At 40.1% G+C, this 12,832-nt stretch overlaps 1 protein-coding gene across 12 annotated transcripts in view; it reads left to right on the plus strand.

The window, feature by feature from the left end:
- The window catches only part of chd9 (chromodomain helicase DNA binding protein 9), an 85,210-nt gene that overhangs the window by 6,537 nt on the left and 65,841 nt on the right, over positions 1–12,832 (plus strand). For 11 of the 12 annotated variants that reach the window (XM_077228916.1, XM_077228913.1, XM_077228919.1 and 8 more), the window contains exon 2: positions 3,378–5,055. In XM_077228916.1, the coding sequence (XP_077085031.1) occupies positions 3,511–5,055 (1,545 nt within the window). In that variant the 5' untranslated portion in view covers positions 3,378–3,510. Of the gene's footprint in view, positions 1–3,377; positions 5,056–11,004; positions 11,295–12,832 lie in introns of those variants that run through there. The other variant, XM_077228926.1, reaches the window with a different exon arrangement.

A 12,832-nucleotide genomic window follows, 5' to 3' on the forward strand; every position in this document is an offset into this window, starting at 1 on the left:
AATGTGCCTGCCCAAATGCTTCCTGGTTTGAGACAGGTGTGTTCTACTTGCAAAACAGTTCACTAAAGCCAGCCCTAGATAATGGGAGGTGCCTTGTAATTTTGAACACTGGTGATAGACGCAGATGCGGCTGCTTTTATGATTGAAAATCCTGTAGTATAGGACTGGCCCTCCATGTGTTTTCTTTCTTGCTTTTAAAAAAAATTAAAATCAATATCAATTAGCTGTTACAGTCTATTTCAGATGGCAAAAAAATATATCATAGTCAAGATGTGGAGCAACACTCTAAAGTGTTATGCTTCCCTATGTAGCGACTAAATAATTATTGTAGGTATAGAGGGATAAAGGATGAAACCACAGAATGGTCTTAGTTTCTATGCACTGCCATTTTGTTTGTGTGTGTTGTGAGTCATCAGGTCGTGACTGACCTCCTCCACAGCCGGTATTGGTCAGGACAGCTTGTTTCTCTCTCACCCTCTCTGTCCGGTTGTGTGTATGTGTGTGCATGCGTGCATGAAATGGAATGAGCTGTCTGTATGTCCCACACAGCTCCTGCCACTCTCCTGACCAGGGCTTGACAAAGAATTATGCAGTTCCCACTCACTCTCTTTCATCCATAACTGAGGGAAGTCTGAGGGGAGTGTGAAGCACCTGGTTTTTGTCTGTTACTGAAAGCTCTTCAGTTGCTGTGCTTGTTGTAATGCCTGTTTCCGAGCTCCACTAATGGTGCCAAATGTTCCCTAGACATTCCTTCCCCTTTCACCTCTCTCAGGCCTCAGGGTGTTCTGGAAGAGTTTATTGCCAGAGTATTACTTTAGGACATGGGCATGTTAGAAGAGCATTAATGCGGTACTGTATCTTGTTATGGAGTGATGTAACAGTGGATTTGTATTTAAAGTATATGCTCAGTGCTACTGCTAAAGGTCCATCTTCCTGCTGAGCTTATGCTGCACTCCATTACATTTCGGCAGTTTGGAATTGTCTGTTTCTTACTTTCATATATATAGGCTATATATATATCTTCATGATAAACCATCACTTATAAGCAAATAAAACTGATCAGTGTGTAAACGTTCTTATATAAATTATGATAAAAAGTAATACAGTACATTATAATATTCTATGTTGATAATCGTACATGTCCGAAAACAAATCAGGGGTGGGGGAAAAAATTGATTCTTAGATGCATCTCGATGCGGACGATTCTGAATTGATTCATACATGTAAAAAAACGATTTTCTATTTAAAAAAAAACAAAAAAACTTTCTAATAACATAATATTGACGGAACGCAAAAGGCGGAACTCTGAAGTGCAGGGCAACTTTTTGAGCAATGTTGCTGGGCAATCTTGCCGAGCGATTGTTGCTTGGGCACTTTCCCATTGAAAATGGGCAATACATTTCTATCTGGATAATTTTGATCGGTCGTAGGCCTTGTGTCTCAGCTGGTTGATGGTTGACGGCAACATTGCTCAAAAAGTTGCCCTGTGTATCATCACCTTGACAGTGTGTATCAGTGCAATGCCAGTCACAAAAAGTTACATTTTGACTGTGTTCTCTGCAGATGTTCATTTACTTTTTTAAGCTGTTTTTGATTGTAGTAGTATACAGCAACAATTTCAAGTCATACGTGTTAGACTCTATATTATATATTTGTGTATAATAGCAGCTTTGTATGTTACTAATTATTCAGACTATGCATACGTCAACTAGCATTATTTTTGTATGAGAGCCACTGGTACATAATTCTACATTTTTGTATGAAAGCTGTTCATTATTTTGCTACAGCAAAATGCTTAGACAATTTATTTTTTGTCTGAAGGATTATGTTGCTCATTGCACATAACAGGAGGATGTTGGTTAGAAGTCTATTATTTTATGTTAGAGATTCAGAATATGCTGAAGTTTGTATTCATTTACTACAAGTATTCTCTTCTAGTACAGACACATTTCTTTTCCTGTTGGTTCTTTGCAATATTGGGATAGACTGGCAAATGTAACCTTACAGTTGACTTGCCAAATCACTTCCATTTGTTTTATTGATTGAAGATATTGGAAGTAAATTCTTTATGGGTCATTATAAATACTTTGCTTTAAAAGTACAAAGTAGTCACACACAAAAAAAGATGCATCGATAATCGTTTTAGCATCACATCGCAGCCCTCTGTATCGTAATCGAATTGTGAGGTGCCTAGAGATTCCCAACCCTAAAACAAATGCTATCATTCACAGTGCCATTTTGTTTCTGCAAACGTCACCTGACCATATAGCAATCTGTCATATGACTAGAAGACATCAGAAATGTCAATCTGACTTGTCTTAGAATTACTGCATTCTATTTAAAGGGTAAGTTCGGCGTTTTACAAGTAAAGCCCTGTTTTAAGATCGTTTCTGATGAAATCGAACGGTTAAGATTAAAATTTGGACAAATGCTGCTGTCCCGAGAATTTTAGGTTTTTTTGTTAGCACCCCCCCACCTATCCAATGGTTTCATAGGTGCATTGGAACAATCATTTATATAAACGCATTCAACTTTAGTTTACAAAGACGTAAAACTCACCGAGTGGTCTGTGGTGTTCACTGATATGCTCACGCAAAAATCGCTGCTTTACCATTCGTTGTAAAACTGTGGACCTATTTTTCCAACGCCTCACAACCGGACATTCTTCCAAAAACTACGATAAAACCTGTTGGAAAGAATCTTTTGCAGCAATTTTTGCGTGAGCATATCAGTGAACACCCCAGACCAATCGGTGAGTTTCACGTCTTTGTAAACTAAAGTTTAATGCGTTTATTTAATATGCGTACAATTGTATGGGGGGGGGGGGGGGGGGTGCTAACACAAAAACCTAAAATTCTCGGGACAGCAGCATGTGTCCAAATTTTAATCTTAACCGTTCGATTTCATCAGAAACGATCTTAAAACAGGGCTTTACTTGTAAAACGCCGAACTTACCCTTTAAACACATTTGAACTAGCTTAATAAAGGTCTTTGTTTTTTGAAGAATGCCATTAGCTGTTGAATTTCTTTGAATTCCAATTCATTCCATTCCACTTCCCGTCATTCCAATTCAAATGGACTGTGTGGCAAATTCAATTTTGCCCATCCTGTATTGAACTGGATTGTGTTGTATGTTAAAAGCAGTAATACCTAAAGTCTTGCGTTCTGAATACAGTATGTCAATTTCAACTTATATTAGTCAAGCTCAGAGAACTGTGATGCAATTAGGTGGTATCAATGATGTTTTTGGATTCAAAACCTCTTTTAAAATGTGCTCAATTAATGATTTTGTAGAAGGTTATAGAAATAGTTCCATATTAAGTGTTTTGCATCTAAAGTTGCATATCTAATTTGTAATTTTGTTTATCTTTTTCTAGACTGTTGCCCTTTTTGGTGATGGACACACAGTGGTTCAACAAACTCTGACAGTCTTTAGCTCCCTGTTGCATTCAGCAGTCCTGTCGTAGGGGCCGCTGTGGGGGCGGACACTTCATGCACTGAACTCATACAATGACTGACCCCATCATGGACTTCTTTGATGACCCTAACATATTTGGGGGAGGGCTTGACAGCCTAGTCCAGGATGATCCAGGGTTTACCCCTGGGTCAGTGTCCTTGGATGATGAACTTCACCTGGGTCCTAGTTTGGATAATCTTCAGGTGGATGCAAGGTCCAGATCTTCTTCCATCCAACATGGGATACCCTACAGTCAACCTGTGGGGCATTTTCACACTGTGAAGGCACAGACCTCAATGGAACAGTCCTTTCCTGGTCCAGAAGTAGGTAGCAATGATGGAAGAGCAATTTTGCCACAGCTGCAACCATTTCAAGGGCATACTATGAACCAATTGCCCCAGACCAATGGACTGTTTCTTCACAACAGCCCCATGTGGGGAAACCATGATCAAAAAGGGAATATCTACCATCAGCACCATCAACACCACCAACAACTTCAACATAAACAATTTCAACAGCAACAACAGTTTCAGCAGCATCAAGCTCAACATCAGCAGTACAGTCATCAACATCTTCAGCAGAGACAGCACAGTCTCAATCAGCACCCAATCTCAAACCAGCTGCAGCTTCCACACCAACAAATAGCCCATCAGGGCTTGCACGAAATTGCCAAGACCTATCAGGAGCATCTCAATTTTTACTATGAGGGCAATGTCCCCCAAAATCATTCCCAGCAGCGCCACCATAACTCGCTCAGTGTAGAGGGTAGTCCCTTTCACCCTACAGTTGCCCCGAATGGTCATTCACTTTCCAAACAATACCTTGAGGCCTCAATGAGGCCTGTATCTTCTCAACACAGTGGCTTTCAGGTGGCACAAGGGGTCCAAGGTTTTACTACAGGTCCAAGGTTGGAAGACAATGACCTGGCCTTCCCTGTTCAGTCTTCCCCTGCAACCCATTCCTTCCCAACTGACTCGGTTAGCCATGCTTCGTCCTATCTCACTGCTCGTTACGTTCCCCCTGTAGTAAATGAAACCCAATCTTACTCCTCCGCCCCAGTATCTATTACAACCTCTTCTATGGTCATCTCATCATCAGCTTCAAACCTGTTGGATACAGGTTGTCCTTTCTTGTCTAATTCCGGAATGGAACATCAGCAGCAACAAGTCCGAATACCGGGCAGTCCAGCACAACAGTGCCCCTTACGTAGCTCCAAATCAGACCAGAATCTCTTCAGCTCCTCTAAGGTATTCTCAGATGGCCTGAACTCATTTTCTGCAAACCGTCCGTTCTCTATGGCAGAGCGAAGGACCTGTGATGTGCCCGGATCTTTGGTTGCAAACCAGAGCGTAAGCACCATCAATGGGCTTCAGGCTCTGGAGGAGGTCTTGCTTGGAGAGCAACCTGATCAAAGACTTGACGATCTGGGTGAAGCTTCTGACCTTATGGGCGATGAGCTGTTGCCCCAGCTGGAGGCACTAGACCAGGAAGAGAACTCCAATCACTCTTGGATAAATGTTGGACTAGGGAATGACCGAGAAGAGGAAGTGAAGGAGCAGGAAGGCATGGCGGATGTGCCAATGGCATACAATGTACAGGTGAGAGAAGCAGTTCTCAGCACTTTCCCAAATGTATCTTATTTTGTTAGAAGGCTTTAAAGGTTCAGTAATGGGATGTTGGAGCGTGTCAAAGAGTACAGTTATGAGTTCTCAGTTTTAGTTATCAGCTCTGCTTGGGTTATTTTGAGCGGATGTGAATGATTTGCAACAGGGTTTTTGTAGTCGTTGTTGGTGTTTATCAACACCAACTCATATGGATAAGAGATAAATGAAATTATTGCTGGAATGTTGCCAAGCAGACAATGGCCTACTTTGACAACAGGCTACATTTTAGTGTTCAACTGTACATCAAGAGAAAGATCAATCCAGACTGGCTCCATTAAATAATAATTCACCACTCCTCCTGTCAAGGGCCTTTAGACAGGTACTGTAGCAGCCGATTAAGAGTTGCAGTGGTGTTTAGGACTTACTGGGGCTAAGCATACCTAAGGCTATAACAAGATGTGGGTCAGGCCAACCATAGGATAGTGGGAGGTGCACTCTGACTGACTAGAGTGGGTCTGGGTCTGGTTTGCGGTTTTTCTGACTGTGTGTGTTGATTTGAGATTAAAGTTTGTATGTGAGTGCAGGCAGAAGGGAGATGTTGATAATGAGAGAGAGAGAGAGAGAGAGAGAGAGAGAGAGAGAGAGAGAGAGAGAGAGAACTGTCTAGACTGTGATCACAAGCAGCAGGCAGTTCTTTCAGCAATACTGCCTGGCAGTGTCAACTCTTTCTCTCTCTCACTGTCTGTCTGTCTGTCTCTTTTACTGTCTCACTCTCTGTTCATCATCAGTCTTTCCCCTCAGCTCTTTGCTGCTGACACAGGGATTGAGGCTCAGTGATTCAGCTGCCACACACTCTCTCTCTCTCTCTCTCTCACACACACACACACACACACACACACACACACACACACACACACACACACACACACACACACACACACACACACACACACACACACACACACACAAATACACCTACCAAATTACAGATTCTGATTTGCCAGTGCTCTTGTTTTTCCATGAGGAGAAATGCAAACAGGAGTCTCCTCTTTGTTTGTTAATAGAGAGATTGATTGTAGTTCATTGTACCATATTGATTATTGGCCAATATGATTTTTTTTATCAGTATTGTTAATGTTGCATGAAGGGCTGGGCGATATGGGCAGAAAATTATCATGAGAATCAGTCGATATCGATAATTATCACAATAAATGTTAAATATTTCATTTAAAGGCAGATTTTTGCTTCTGAGTGGAAGTTGTAGAAACCAGACAGTTAATTGTGGTTTTATTATCATCAGTATCAGTACATAAAAAAACTTACCAAACAGGTGAACATTTCACAAATTAATATTACATGTTTTGTCTCTTAGAAATGCATATTTAACAGTAGCCTGAGTGGAGTGAAAGTAGCAGTTGCTTAAGTAGGGATGCAGATGTAAATTTATGTTCATTAACAAAAACAGTAGCATCTGTAAAAATTGTAATAACCTTATTTTTAGGGTGCGCCGTATTGCGACGGCTGTATGATTCTATAGAGGAAAATTATATTGCGATAATTATCATTACAGTTTTATCGCCCAGCACTAGTTGAATTTCCAGACTAATATATTTAATTGTGCATTCTATTTACCATTTTTACAGTTAGATTAGCTTTGCTGTCAATCACTTACATGTAATTTTTAAAAATGCTAATTAATAACACTCTGCTAAATGTGATATTATTTATGTTGTGTTTTAAATTTTATTTATTTAGACAAAATATTATTACATTTTAATATTGGCCCTTTTTGGTTATCGGCCATAACATAAAAACAATTATCGGCTCGTCAGAATTGTCCATGAATATGTATTGGTGCAGACTGTTTTAGAATATGTTACAAATTAACTAGACTTTGTAAAGGTACTGAAAGCAAAGTCAGTCAAGATGGATTGTTATGTTCCCCTTTAGTCAATCCGCCTGTCCTCGCAGATCCTTAATTAAAGCAGAGGCAGGATGTGGATCAGAGTTCATATCGTGTGACTTCCTGTAGTGAGTGTGTCCTGTAGACACATTTGTGTGTCAGAGAGAGAGAGAGAGAGAGAGAGAGAGAGAGAGAGAGAGAGAGAGAGAGAGAGAGAGAGAGAGAGAGATGAGCCATTCATGTGCACTGGGCTGTGGAAAGCCAACAGATGTATAATGTGAGGCAGTCCCAGGGTAAAAGAGAGAGATGCACTCAACCTTCTCTCTACCTAAGGGTCTTGAGTTTGTGCTTTAGTGTCCTGAGTCTCTGGAGAACGAGAGTTTGGTGTTTCAGGATTGAAACTTGCCGATGTCAGTTTAGTTGCAGTAGAGGGGAATGCCTTTTTTTTGTGGTTTACTTTTTTGTGGTTTACTTTATGTTTGTAGAAAATACAAGATCATGTTTGGACATGTTCAGACAGAAATGTCAGTACCTAGTACGTACCTTGATTTATTCACGCTATGAATAAATATGGGGGGGGGGGTCGTTCAGATCAGTCTATGGGAAATGTCATATCATACCTTCCAATTCTAATGAACCCCTCTTGTGATATGATTATGAAAGCAGCTTTGTTGATCAGGATTGAAAATGATTGAGATTTAGGCTAAAGTTTGAATTAAATAAATAAATTACCATTTGATCTGACAGTTTAGGAATCAACAAAAATGTTTTGGAATGAGTGACAGGGTAGAGCAGCAGCGACCACAGTGTTACAGGTTGGTGTGATAGTGTGAGGGCCCGATAGAGCGAGCGAGACCGGCTGACGGCATGAACAGAGCGCCTTTGTGCTGCTGCTTTGTGCAGAATGAACATTCAGCAACATAGATGCATACCACTCCACATCACTCACATGCACACATGAACCCCCTAACCTACTGTCTGAATGGGATCCGAATGATGGATCCGCTTTTTAATGTGTCTTTTTCCATTATAATTTTTTTATTCTTTCTCTGACACTTAAAATTCAAATGTCTGTTTTTACTGTACTTTTGTGGTTTTATCTAAATGCCTTCTTCGCATTTTAAATGAGTATTAACCTTTTACAGTCTATGGTATTAACATAGCCCATTTAGCCCCTGCTGGTAGATGCTGTAACTGCTTAATCTGGCTATGTAGAGGATCTTTCTCCACTGATGGCAGACATATTTGTCTGTTTATTTGTCAATTTTTTTTAAAGGGATAGTTCAACCAAAATTTTTAATTCTGTCATCATTTACTCACTTGTTCCAATCCTGTATGAATTTTTTTCTTCTGCTGAGCACAAAAAGAAGATATTTGAAGAATGTTGGTAATCAAACAGTTGATGGACCCCTTTGACTTCCATCTTTCCATCTAATTTCGACTGATTAGTTAGTAAAGTGCACATCAAATATGTTAAACATATGGACACCTGCGTGACAGCTGATGTAAAATAAAGGATTGGGCTTCAGATAGCTGATACCGATCAGTTAAAAAAAAGGCTTAATCGGCCTTTGGATCGGGGCATCCGAAAATGTTCATAATTTTATACAATAGGCCTACCATTCAAATGTTGGGTCAGTTACATTTCTTTTCTGAAGAAATTAACTGACAACCTGGGTGAAGACCTGGATTAATATTCAGCAATAATAGGGGCGTAACCTTGTAACAGTAGCCTACATATTGTCGTCCCGAACCGTACGGTACGGATGTCACGGTTCGGTGCATGCCGTCGCACGACGAATACAGTCAGTCACAGGCGAACCAAACTCCAATCCAGAAGGGGGCATCACGTTTTTTTACCAGTAAAAAGCGCAGAAGAGATGATCGCTCCATATGTTTACATCTCTCAAGCAGTGTTTCAACTGCAGAAAGATATTAAAGGTGCTCTAAGCGATCTTGGGTGACGTCACTTCTTGTTGACGTTCGAAGTATTGTCAAACAAAACGAAGGCTAGCTAGACCCTCCCTCCTTCTCATCCGTGCACTAACCCCCATACCCCACCCCCAAATCCTTCTTGTCAGTTATTGGCTGGAATAGTTTGTCATGTTTCGTGGTGCGGGTTAGCCCAGTTTGTTTTTGAAGATGTTTGCTGTATGTGACAAAAAAAATTTTTGGCCTAAAAAACGCGTGACATTGCTTAGAGCACCTTTAATAAAACAGGTTGAGCATAATAGCTCACATAGCATTACATTTCCTAAAGCCTGGAACACACCCAACCGACGCCGACCAACTAGCGCTGATGAAAGCCAACTGTGTTGTCGCCTCGCGTTGGGGTAAAAAGTTGCAATTGAACACACCGAGAGAACTACAGCCGACTGTCAGCTAGCATGCGCGTTCTGAGCCTGTGTGTAGATGAGACAACTGTCTATTTCTGCAGATATATGCGTCTATATTCGTCATTCAAAAAGGGAAACCGACGCTGCAGGTTGCAGATACACATACCGTAAACAAAGCAGTGTGTGCTTACCGTTTTGAATATCAATCCTGCTAAACACTTTCTATATTCCACTCCGCTCATGTTAATATTGAAATATTTGCCAAGGAACACTTAGGTAAGATTATGTAACTTAAGAACAGCCTTCTATCTGTAGCGTTTTGATTTCTTTGCTCGTCGTTTTGCTATTATTCTCGTGCGCTGACTCGTTCACTAAGCTGAACAGGCAATCAGAGTTCCGTTTCACCGACGGCCCGACGCCGATTCAACATGTCGAATCGGCCGAAACAAAGCCGACGAGGACCAATTTCAGCCGACGGTGCAGAACACACTGAGAAAACTTAGTCGGCCAACGCACAAAAACTGCCCAACGGCCGACCGTCGGCTTGGTGTGTTCCAGGCTTTAGGCATTTAGTGTCGACAGCAAGTTAGTTCGCTAGAGAAATGAACTCTAGAGTGAAGCATTTCGTATATGCACTATTTCGCTATTCATTATATTTACTTAACCTGTTAGTAATGTCTTGATTATTTAATGTAAGTTTAAATAAATTTGTCATGAAAACAAGTTATGACCTTAATAATTATGACATATTAATACAATTAATATGTTAATTGTAACCTTTAATATTATAATGTGTAATTAAGGGCTCCCCATATAATTTACAGCATTAGCTAAGCTAGTTTTTTATCCTTAAGAACATTTTAATTTTAGTAGAATTTATTTAAACACATATACACATTTGTTTAAAAAAAACCCAGTTTAATTAATAAAAGAAAAATAAGAAGCAATTTTGTGTTTAGTTTTCTCCCCCCTGCTGTACTGAACCCGTACTGAACTGACTTCAAAACCGAGGTACGTACCGAACCGTCATGTTTGTGTACCGTTACACCCCTATTCAGCAATGATTCATTAAATTGTGTGTTTGAAGAGACTGTTTACAGTTTGAAAACTGTTTCATACCTGTACATGATGATAACTGCTCTCTGGGACAGCGGCAGCATGACCGCAGATTTGAATGTTTAATAGACATAGCTGAATCCTTGTCATTTAGGAATATATATTCAATATAAATGTATTTATTTAAAGGTATTCCCTCGGCATTTGTACTCTGTGTCTGTATGTTAAGAGAAAAAAATAAGAAAAGGATGCAGGTGTCTTAATGCCTGAATGAACATGGCTAAAGTTTGTGAAGTAAGGTGTGTGTGTGTGTTTGCTTGCTTGTCGGCTTTCTACCATGTGTTGCGTGAATGCGCTGTGTGAGTAAAACCGGTCTCTGTATGTGTGTGCGCATCCGCCTCTTTGTGTGAGTGCATGCCTGTGTCTGGCCAACTTGCTTTGTTGCTTCCTGACCCTGCATCTGTGAGGTTTATATAACTGGGCCGGTCTGTCAGGCAGAGTCTCCAACCAGCACTGTAACCTGATACCTGATTACATGTCTGTCTGTTTGTGCTCCCCATCTGTGTATAAGCGGTTCATGCACATGCATGTGCATTCGTTTTTGTAAGTCTGCCACCAGCTGACTCAGACAGACAGATGTTTGCTTATTCAACCAGTCTGACAGCTCTGTTTCTCCCTCAAGCTCTAAACTAGGGTCAGAATCAAATGTCGAATGACGTCAGAAGAAAAGCCGTGAGCTTCACAGATCTGGGGAGGGACATGAGGGGTTAAAGGTAAACAGGAAGGGTTTCTGGTTGCATTTATATAGATAGGCGGTCTCTGCTGCACAGCGGAAGGGGAGGGAGGACAGAAAAGGAAGGACGTTGAGAAGAGGGAGGGGTGAGTCGAGTCATAAGGGGAAAAAAGCATGTGGGAAGTTTGCCAGGCCAAACTACACAGTAGGTCTCAATCTCTCAAGCTTTACTTTACTTTCTCACTATGCATGTGTTTTGTAGGCATGTGGTGTATATGCAGAGTTCACTTCAGTCTACTGAAAATTAGCATGCTTAGACTTTGGGATGTGTGTGTGTTTGTCTGTGAGCTAGTCGGCCATTTTCTCAGCTCTCGCGAGGGGGGGTTAGAGGAATGTCAGGAGTTCAGGGCAATGACACTGTCTGATCTCTGCCTGAGCAGTTTAACCCTACACACACACACACACACACACACACACACACACACACACACGGAGCTTAACAGGTGTGAGACGTCGTCTTTGAGTTAGAAAATGTTAGTTTCAGCTTTCTACAGCTGTACTGTTTGGAGGAGAACTGTTGGTTTATTCGTTTTTGGTCTGGAGAGTTTCTGATTGGCCGATAATTAGGGCTGCAGGTTTATGATTGGTCAATAGATGAACAGGAGCCTCAGGTAGAAGTCAAGGCAGTTTATCAGTTTTTTTCTCATTAAAAAGTGCTGTTACCTCTGTGATAGAATTTTTTATTTATTTTTTATTTTATAACATATTTATTTAAGAATGTTATCAACATACTACATTTCCTCTAATAATTTGCTCTATTTTGCTGTGCTTTTTTTCAGTACAGTTTCCTTATGTTAATGTCTTATAGTGTGGTGAAATAAAATGAAGTTTAATTTGAGTTTTTTGTTTAGACATGCTTTTTGATTATTAACATTTAAACCATTAAATAGAAATCCAGAAATGTAAAGGATTCATTGTGCATACAGATTTTAAGATTATAACAAGCCTAAAGTTGTATCAGGTTCATTTATTATAGTTGATTTGCTGGTTTGATTTTCATTATTTTTTTTACACTTTTTTTTTTGTAGACATGCTTTTTGATTTTTTTAAATTTAATTAAACCATTAAATAGCAATACACAGAATTTGGGGAAAATAAAACAGATTTCATAGGGCACTATTTCAGTGATTGGAAATCATTCGATGATGGTAAATATGAATAAAAAATTGCATAAAAATATGTAGGGATCATTCAGTTCAATTCAAATTTATTTGTATAGCACTTTTCACAATACATATCGTTTCAAAGCAGCTTTACAGAAAATGCATGCGTCTACATTACAATTTAGAGGTGACTGTGTCCAAGTTATACATTTCAGAAATGTGCATAGGCCTATACACATCACGCAGTTAGCTAACAATGTATTAAACCGGTGAACACGGTGTAATGTACGACCCTCCAGAATTTTTTCTTTGGTCACATGCAAGAGTGGCAAACGAATTGTGCAGGTTCTTCCTCTGTATTTGTGTGTGTGTGTGTGTACTTTGATTTGAGAATTTGCATTTTTGTGAATGGTGTTCAGTGTGTTTGAGTGATGTTTGCATGTGTGTCTGACGGTGTGTTTTGTTTTCTCAGTCTTTCCCTTTTGCTCTAAATAATGAAAGAAGTGTAAAGGTCTAGTGGAGGCTACCCGCTGTGTGCTCCCTTTCTCTTTTCCCCCCTGGCATGTATCACTTTTCCTGG

The sequence above is a fragment of the Siphateles boraxobius genome, unplaced genomic scaffold (genome assembly GCF_051911475.1).
Source record: "Siphateles boraxobius isolate OS27281-9 unplaced genomic scaffold, OSU_SipBor_1 130, whole genome shotgun sequence".
Taxonomy (NCBI): domain Eukaryota; kingdom Metazoa; phylum Chordata; class Actinopteri; order Cypriniformes; family Leuciscidae; genus Siphateles; species Siphateles boraxobius.